At 43.8% G+C, this 10335-nt stretch overlaps 1 protein-coding gene across 1 annotated transcript; it reads left to right on the top strand.

Annotated features, from left to right (window-relative positions):
* The first annotated feature begins 9066 nt into the window (after positions 1–9066).
* Positions 9067–9868, top strand: LOC139726705 (uncharacterized). Its single transcript, XM_071637690.1, has 2 exons — positions 9067–9346; positions 9542–9868. Exons 1-2 carry the CDS (start codon positions 9152–9154, stop codon positions 9866–9868), a joined length of 522 nt encoding a protein of 173 aa, XP_071493791.1. The 5' UTR covers positions 9067–9151.
* The last annotated feature ends 467 nt before the right edge of the window (positions 9869–10335 follow it).

Below are 10335 nucleotides of genomic sequence, written 5' to 3'. Positions count from 1 at the left end.
ATCAATTCGGTCCCATGATTGAATATTGATTCCGAGGGTTAGGGATATGTTTGGTAATAGTGGACGAGTTGTTAGTTGGGGTGAGGGAAAGGGATATGGTACGCATTGTATTTATTGCGCCACAATTAGAAAGGCCTGTTCAGTTACCTTTTGTCAGGCGGGACCAGCTTGATAACGATATGCTGGCAGCTCGCATAGAAGAAATGTTACAATCGAATGAAGAAATTTCACTCGATGAAAACGTGGCCCTAAATGTAGGGTCCTACTACAAGTGGAAATGCCCGAGGGAGGTGATCGTGCTAAGAGATACTTGGAAACAGCGCAGAGGTTGATCAAAAAGAGGTCTATTACTCAAATCATAGACAGGAGTAACGAAAAGATATTATGCTGTGAGCGCTATAGTGATGGGGATAGCTCGCATATCATAATAGAGAGATCCCAACTAGAACTCCATAAGGATGAGTTATGGTAAACAAGAGGTATATGCTCGTAAGCTGCATGCGGCAGCAGGCGTTCCGATTGGGCCTTGCGGCATTTGATGAAATCAAGCGATTTGAAAGTATCCCATAGCCAATGCACAATAATCGGAAAGTAGTAGTTTTAACCATATAGGCCCTACTTTGCGCGCGGGCCCGGAAGATCGTGAACATAGCGCACAATTTTTAAAGCTACGACTGGATATTTATTCAGAAGTATCTGTATGAAAACTGTAAAGTGCCAAATGTCATTTTCACCGGCGGAAAGATAATGTCACTGTATGTATATTTTACTAAGATTCGCTTTATCGACTCTCTCAATTTTTGCTAATGCCTCTGGCTGCTATGCCAAACACATTCGGTCTGTCAGAACTGAAGAAGGGGTATTTCCGCATCTCTTTAACACGAAAGAAAACGGGGATTACGTAGGTCCACTAACCCCGAAAGAAATGAATAATCCAAAATTCATGAGTAGCAAGACCCAAGCAGATTTTTGGCTTGTTACGATAGTAAGGTTGCTTCCACCAAGCAATTTGTCATGGAAGATGAGATCTACGCTCATTGTATCAGTGACGTTACGGTATATATCATGCGTCGCTGCTGCACTTTAATAAATAGATCGGTTTTTATCTACATTGCTGAAAAAAAAAAGATTCGGAAAATATTGGAGTAGATCCCTTTACCAAGTGCTCCACGAAAGCTGATGCTTGTCATTTGGTGAAGAGACGCAATTTCGTGCCTAAAAACATAAGAACATACACATTATAGGCATGCGCGAAACCTATAGGTGAGATGAGAATTGGGAAGTATGAATGAGAACTATACATGCATTTGCTGTTGAGATTTTTACACTCGGCAGTCTACATTCCTACTTCGTCATGGCTTCTTTTACTTCATCATCACACGCTGCTGTAGCAACATCGGAAGAAAATGGTGCACTATCCCCACATCAATTGGCAGAAAACTTGATTAACAATGCTTTTCAGGTAAGATGCAAGACGCAATTTAGGTATCGTGCTGTTTCCATTGAGGAAATCATGTCAACCCGGAACAAAACTGGGGAGGAGGAGGAGGAGAAGAAGACTATTATACTCTTTCAGCGTTATTGATGGTTGTTGTTGGAACGGTAATAGCTAGAAAGATAAAAGATACAGTATGTTTTCGCTGCTACGGTTATGAAGACTGTAAGTCTTTCAGCGTCATTGATGGTTCTCGTTGGAACGGTAGTAGCGAGAAAGATAAACGACATACACTGTAGTACGTTTCGCTGCTATAGGGTTGTCAGCATGACTGGCCAGGACAGAGAGACCATAGAGTGTTTATGAAGGAGTTGGGAGGAAATAGTCGATGACTACTTTGATGAAGCCATCAAGGCAGTCAGTGAGGCTGATCTGATAGGACAACTACGCCAGATCTATCACTGGGAGGAGCTTTTTGAGGAAGACAGAGAACTGTAGGTAGTTGATATGGTAGAGTTTTTTTCACTTCTAGTTAGGCACAGACCCCGTACAGAAAACACTAAAAAAAAAACAATGTTAGTGGAGGAGTTGGGATAAGATAGTTGATGACTACTTCGATGAAGCCATCAGGTTAGTCAGTGAGTATAGGGTCCAAATGTAGGGTCCTACTACACATGGAAATGTCCGAGGAAGGTGGTCGTGCCAAGAGATACTTGGAAGCAGGGCAGAGGTTGATCAAAAAGAGGACTATTATTCAAATCATATACAGGAGTAACGAAAAGATATGCTGCGCGCGCTTTTGTGGCGGGGATAGCTCGCATTGAGAGAGATCCAAACTAGAACTCCATAAGGCTGAGTTATAATGGTAAACAAGAGGTTTATGTTCGTATGCTGCATGCAGCAGCTGGCGTTCCGATTGGGCCTTGCGGAATAGATGAAATTAAGCGATTTGAAAGTACCCCACAAATGCACAATATCAACGAGAAGTAGTAGCTTCGAAAGAACACCTTAACCATATAATTTGGACATCTACAGCAGATCTATCACTGGGAGGAGCTTTTTAAGGAGGACAGAGAAATCTTGGCAGCTGAAATGGTAGTTTTTTCACTTCCAGTTAGCAACAGACCCCGCACTAAAACACTAAAAAACAATGTTTATGAAGGAGTTGGGATGAGATAGTTGATGACTACCTCGATGTGAAGCCATCAGATCCGTCAGTGAGGCTGATCTGATAGGAGAACTACGGCAGATCTATCACTGGGAGGAGCTTTTTTAGGAAGATAGAGAAATGTTGGTAGTTGAAATAGTAGAATTTTTTTTCACTTTTTGTTAGCCACAGATCCCGTACAGAAAACACTAAAAAAAGTGCTTATGGAGGAATTGGGATGAGATAGTTGATGACCTCTTCGATAAAGCCATCAGGTTAGTCAGTGAGATGGGTCTAAATGTAGGGTCCTATTACGCATGGAAATGCCCGAGGGAGTTGGTCGTGCCAAGAGATATTTGGAAACAGCGCAGACGTTGATCAAAAAGAGGTCTATTATTCAAATCATAGACAGGAGTAACGAAAAGATATGTTGCGCGCGCTTTTGTGACGGGGATAGCTCGCATATCATATAGAGAGATCCAAACTAGATCTCCATAAGGATGAGTTATGGTAAACAAGAGATTTACGCTCGTAAGCTGCATGCGGCAGCAGGCGTTCCGATTGGGCCTTGTGGCATAGAAAAAAAATTAAGCGATTGGAAAGTACCCCACAAATGCACAATTATTGAGTAGTATAGTAGTTTCGAAAGAACGCCTTACCAATACGCGGGTCCCGAAGATCGTGAACATAGCGCACAATTTCAAAAGCTAAGACGGGATATTTAGTCAGAAGCATCTGTATAAAAACTGTATAGTGCCAAATCTCATTCTCACCGGCTCGCCGGTAAGAATGAGATTTCCTCTGCGGCGGAAAGATCATGTCGCTGCATGTATCTTTTAGTAAGATTCGCTTTATTGACTCTCTTTTTTTTTGGCCAATGCCTCTGGCTGCTATGCCAAACACATTCGGTCTGTCAGAACTGAAGAAGGGATATTTTCCGCATCTCTTTAACACGTAAGAAAACGAGAAATACGTAGGTCCACTATCCCCGAAAGAAATGTATAATCCAAAAGGCATGAGTAGCAAGACTCGGGCTGGTTTTTGGCTTGGTACGATAGTAAGCTTGCTTCCGGCAAGCAATTTGTCATGGAAGATGAGATCTACACGCTTATTGTCTCAGTGATGTAGATATCTGCATGCAATTTAGATCGCTTTTCACTGAAATTACTACGAGAGATTCGGACGATGTTGGAGTAGATCTCTTTACCAAATGCTTCACGATAGCTGCTGCTTGTTATTTGGTAAACAGACTCAATTTAATGCCTAAAACCACTATAGCCTTGCTCCCGCCATAGGGTTATCGCCCACGAGATAGAGTCAGTGGCGAAGCGCCTTAGGGGATGGCTTCAGTACGTCGAGAAAAGGGAGAACATACACATTAGGCAAGCCCGAAACCAAGGTGAGAGGAGAATTGGGAAGTATAAAGCGGAACTTCATGCATTTGCTGTTGAGATTTTGACACTCGGCAGTCTACATTCCTACTTCGTCGTGGCTTCTTCTTTTACTTCATCATCATACGCTGCCGTAGCAGTATCTCAAGAAAATTGTGCACGATCCCCACATCAGTTGGCACAAAACTTGATTAACAATTCTTTTCAGGTAGGATGCAAGACACAATTTTGGTATCGTGCTGTTTGTATTGAGGAACTTATGTCAAACCGGAAAAAAAAAACTGGGGGGAGGGGAGGAGGAGGAGGAGAATACTTTTCGTAGCTACTATGATGAAGACTGTGAGTCTTTCAGCGTCATTGATGGTTGTCGTTGGAACGGTAGTAGCGAGAAAGATAAACGAGATAGTTTACGTTTTCGATGCTACGGTTATGAAGACTGTGAGTCTTTCAGCGTCATTTATGGTTGCCGCTAGAACGGTAGTAGCGAGAAAGATAAACGATATAGTACGTTTTCGCTGCTACGGTTGTCAGCACGACCGGCCAGGACAGAGAGACCATGTGGACCATATCGACGAGAGTATTGATGGTATCCCATGTTTCTTTTTGTTCTGTATAGGCAGGTGCTGATGAAAAAGGTGAAAGTAGTCTGAAGGTTGTTGAAGAGGCGGGTAGTCGGTATAGCCACGAGATAGATTACAAACTTTGCGAATTCGAATTGGGGTTAAAACCATTTCACTTGGGCGGAAAACGCTTTGCGGTTGTGAAAAAGTTCAGAGGGGTCCCCTACATAAATATTCGTGAGTACTACCAGCTGAAAGGGACAAAGAGAATGCTGCAGGGGCAAAATGGGATCAATTTGACGGGTGAACATTGGTGGAAGCTGATGAAAGCCTCGTTTAAGATCAGCGCTGCTATCCGTGAACTGAGCAATGTTATGAAATAAAACAATACAGAGATGCATTCAAAATGATTTAATCCAAAACGCAAACGTTCGTAACTCGAGTGTCTATACCGTTCTACTCCTCCATCTTCTCGTACCAAAGGCTGCTGCTGCTGAGGTGGATCTGCAGCACGAGAGACCTCCTTCATCCCCGCCATGTTTGACACCTCCAACCCCCGATATTGGTCCGATCTACATCGAAGATTCACCTTCGTCGCCGCTGCTATTTTCCCCCTTTCCGTCGCCAGAGGGACCGATGCCAGCAAGACCGCAGCTACAAAGGCAGAATGCAGTGGTGGAGGAGCCAACCAGCATACCACCTATATACACCCGATGCCCCGGCTGTAGTGGCGCCACGTCGAATGCGGCTGATGCGGCTGAGAACCCGACAGCAATACATGCATGATCTTCAGATAGCTACCCCACCCCGTGGATCAACTCAGCCACCATCTGCCCCATTACGCCAGGTTAATAGAGGAGGAGAACCGGCAGAGATACCCGCATCGGCCTGGAGCCTGGAGAGTGTGCAAAAAACCCTGAACTTCGATGAGGAAGAGGAGGAGGAGGAGGTGCAGCCTGGGGAAGACGGGAAGAAGGAGGAGCTACAGCAACGGTCGCAGCAGCCACCGCAGGAGGTAGAGGGTGGGGAGAAAGAGGCTGGGGAGCTGATGGAGGAGGAGGAGGGAGGACACCTACCAGTTGGACCAGTGATGATGACGATAAGAGAGCACTTTCGAGTCAAATAAGCAGGCTCATCCATGACTCTTGTGTGGGGTGTCAGAACGGGTACAGTAGTCAAATGGACCATGAGGATTGCACATGGTTACTGTGGGAAGATGTGATGGAGATATACTTCGACGCCGCAATTGACAAGTTGGATGAGGGCGAATACTTTGGTTTCCTCCATGCAGTGTATATAACATTGCACAAAATAATATGTAATGTTCGAAGAAGAGAGGGAAGCTTGCGTGGCTGAAGCCACGGAGTTTTTCTACTTGGACTTGCCAAAGAACTCCGTTAAAGCGTGTATCAAAACAAAGCTAAAGAGGCGGTAAAGGTTGAAAGGTGAAAGGGGAGGGAAAGGGAAGGGAAGGGAAGGGGGGAAAGAAATCGAACGCGAAACGAATGTTAATTGCGTACCTGGTATTATCATATTGTAAAGATTTGTGAGTACATATTTGCAGTTTGATGGTTTGTAAACTGGATTGAATATGTATTAAATGTTTACCAGAGATGTGAGGCTAATCTGATAGGACAGCTACAGCAGATCTATCACTGGGAGGAGCCTTTTGAGGAAGACAAAGAATTGTAGGTAGTGGAAATGGTAGATTTTTTTTTCACTCCCGATTAGCCACAGACCCCGTACAGAAAACACTAAAACGGTGTTTATGGACGAGTTTGGATGACATAGTTGATTACTACTTCTATGAAGCCATCAGGTCAGTCAAGGAAGCTGATCTGATAGATCAACTACGCCAGATTTATCACTGGGAGGAGCTTTCTGAGGAAATGGTTTCACGTCCGGTAAGCCACAGACCCCTTACAGAAAACACACACACAAAAAAAGAGGAAAAGAGGGAGGATGAGGAGGATGGGACCGGAACAAAACTGGGGAGGGGGAGGAGAAGAAGAAGACGAATGTGAGTCTTTCAGTGTCATCAACGGTTGTAGTCGGAACGGTAGTAGCGAGAAAGATAAACGAGATAGTACGTTTTCGCTGCTGCGGTTGTCAGCACGACAGGCCAGGACAGAGAGACCGTGTAGAGTGTTTATGGAGGAGTTGGGATGAGATTGTTGACAAGTTCGATGAAGCCATCAGGGAAGTCAGTAAGGCTGATCTGATAGGACAACTACGCCAGATCTATCACTGGGAGGAGCTTTCTGAGGAAGATAGAGAACTGTTGGTGGTTGAAATGGTGGAGTTTTTCCACTTTCAGTTAGGCAGAGACCCCATACAGAAAACACTTAAAACAGTGTTTATGAAGGAATTGGGATGACATAGTTGATGAATACTTCGATGAAGACATCAAGTCAGTCATTAAGGCTGATCTGATAGAACAACTACAACAGATCAGTAGTTATAGTAGTCTGTATAGACAGGGAGAATTAATTAACACTTACTAATTAGCGCTAATTGGGAGTTCCGGTGATGAGTGAAAGTGACTTCCGTTATGAATTAGTCGTTTTCCTGTTTATGACGATATGACTCAAACCCGTTTCCGGAAGGGGAAGCGTGTTGTTTACGAAATGAAATCTTGAATATGCGTCGGTACTTTGTTGGTGATATCTTGCTGCACAAATATTGTGTGCTACAGTTTTGCTATCAAGATGAAGAATGCGGTATAATGGTCAATGTTAACTTGCACGATGTGTACAGCCGCGATGAATGGTAATGCACAGTGATCAAAAGTGTATCCAGGCACAAGCTTGCAGTTCCGATGTATATTCCACACTCGGAGCAGAATGGAGGTGTACATCATTCAGGGTGGTATAAACACACATGAGCAGAATGGAGGTGTACATCATTCAGGGTGGTATAAACACACATGAGCAGAATGGAGGTGTACATCATTCAGGGTGGTATAAACACACATGAGCAGAATGGAGGTGTACATCATTCAGGGTGGTATAAACACACATGAGCAGAATGGAGGTGTACATCATTCAGGGTGGTATAAACACACATGAGCAGAATGGAGGTGTACATCATTCAGGGTGGTATAAACACACATGAGCAGAATGGAGGCGTACATCATTCAGGGTGGTATAAACACACATGAGCAGAATGGAGGTGTACATCATTCAGGGTGGTATAAACACACATGAGCAGAATGGAGGTGTACATCATTCAGGGTGGTATAAACACACATGAGCAGAATGGAGGTGTACATCATTCAGGGTGGTATAAACACACATGAGCAGAATGGAGGTGTACATCATTCAGGGTGGTATAAACACACATGAGCAGAATGGAGGTGTACATCATTCAGGGTGGTATAAACACACATGAGCAGAATGGAGGTGTACATCATTCAGGGTGGTATAAACACACATGAGCAGAATGGAGGTGTACATCATTCAGGGTGGTATAAACACACATGAGCAGAATGGAGGTGTACATCATTCAGGGTGGTATAAACACACATGAGCAGAATGGAGGTGTACATCATTCAGGGTGGTATAAACACACATGAGCAGAATGGAGGTGTACATCATTCAGGGCGGTATAAACACACATGAGCAGAATGGAAGTGTACATCATTCAGGGTGGTATAAACACACATGAGCAGAATGGATGTGTACATCATTCAGGGCGGTATAAACACACATGAGCAGAATGGAAGTGTACATCATTCAGAGGCTACGTAAGGAATGAAGTGTGCACACGATGAAGATATCAGCAGCGAGTGACTATCCCTCTATAGTGTAAGACTATAGAATAGCATATACAACCTATGTCTTGGGATGATGAAGCAAAGTGATGATGTAGAGGGAAACAATTGTTATCCAGGTATTTCCTCTTTGAACAAAAATGGTGGACTCAGAAAATTCAAGACAGGATGGTGTGGCCTGACACAAACAACAGGGTATGGCTCAGGAGGAAATCGGTAGACAATGGAAGGGAAGGGGTCATGAAGTCCATTCATACGGTAAAGGTACACCTTTTTGAGTGTTGGGATGAGACACAGGTAGTGAGGAAGCAGGGGGGAAATCGGTAGACAATGGAAGGGAAGGGGGCATGGTCAAGTCCTTTCATACGGTAAAGGTACGTCTTTTTGTGTGTTGGGATGAGACACATGCAGTGAGGAAGCACGAGGAAATTACGACTCAAACCCGTTTCTGGAGGGGGAAGCGTGCTGTTTATGAAAATGAAATCTTGAATGACCAGTAATTAGGCGTTCCAGTGATGAGTAAAAGTGACTTCTGTTATCAATTAGTCATTTACCTCTGTATTAGTTAGGAAGAGGAAGTTTTCCTGAGCTGGGATTGGTTGACTTTTAATCAGCTACCTCGATGATGATTGGTCAGCAAAGAGGTTGCTTGCTGATGATTGGTCGAATAAATAAAGAGTGCGAAGGGAATGGTCGAGAGGGTTGGTACATAGGAATGTGTAGTGAAGAGAACGCATATATAACAGTGTATGATACGAGTTACGAACATTGATCCAGAGCTACAAATTCAGATCTTGAGGAGCATCTATAGCACACATTACGTATTACTGCGTCATATCGATCGTCATGATGGCCACACACTCACCGACGAAGACTTCTGCCACTACGTGCCACTTGAACAGTGTACTGCACACGCCTAAGTTATTGATACCAGAGAACCATGCCCATGAAGTCTTGCGCCCTGCCAATTTTTCACTTTCGACAGTGATGGAACAGAAGAAACTCACACCAAAGACTCCCCCTGGAATCCTTGCATTGAGGGTAAGTGTTAATATTCAAGTTATGATATGATATGAAAAGTTTGTGTGTATGTATGTGTCCTGTGATTTCAAAACAATAACTATGTATAAGGCAGAGTGACTGCATGAAGAAAATGTGAAAGCATGGGTAAGCAACACTGTTTGAATCGAATGCTTAATTTCTTTTTCCATCGTTATTTATGTTTCTATATATTAGGCATCTAAGGAGAGAAACGACGAGAATGAGTACAAGGTAGTGGAAGAGGCAGGGTGTCATTACAGTCAGGAGACAGGTGTAAATACATGTGAATTTGAAGCGGGGTCAAAACCATTCCATTTAGGTGGGAAGCGCTTTGCCGTTGTCAAGAAATTCAGAGGAGTCCCATACGTGAATATTCGAGAATATTATAAATTGAAGGGCACTAATAGGATGCTCCCAGGTCAAAAGGGCATCAATTTAACGGCGGAAAATTGGTGGAAATTGGTCGGTGCAAAATTCGCCATAAGTGATACTGTGAGAGCATTCAGTAATGTAAAGAAATAGATGATTTTTGTGACATTTGATTTGGACTGGTATTGAATGTTAGAGACCGAAACAAAAACCAAAGCAAAATAATTTTCAAAGAAATTTCATTTTTTGTAAATTGGCAAATTTCCTGACTGTTCGACACTCTAACCTCTGTCCTTACCCAGACTGCCCTCGCTGAGCTGGATCAACAACTTCAGACAACTTCACCACAAGTTGTAGCTGGTCAGCCGTCTCCAGCATCATCATCACCGCTAACTCCAGACGTCATACTCATCGAAACGTCTCCCCCGAGAGCTCCAGTAGTCCGCCGCCACAGACTGCGGAGGCAGCATGCTGTCATAGAAGGAGTGACCACACCAAGGCGAGGGTCAAGTTTGTTATCACCAACTCTACGGGAACAACCGGGCCAGATAGAGGCAGAAATCTCCCCCAATGTTCCTCAAGATCTACAGAATCTTCGCAAAAAGCTCACCTACGATGAG

The sequence above is a fragment of the Diadema antillarum genome, unplaced genomic scaffold (assembly GCF_040938485.1).
Source record: "Diadema antillarum isolate AM-2024a unplaced genomic scaffold, OU_Dant_1.0 seq00000097_RagTag, whole genome shotgun sequence".
Taxonomy (NCBI): domain Eukaryota; kingdom Metazoa; phylum Echinodermata; class Echinoidea; order Diadematoida; family Diadematidae; genus Diadema; species Diadema antillarum.
Note: the sequence above shows the minus strand (reverse complement) of the source record. Positions and strands in the feature narration are given on the sequence as shown.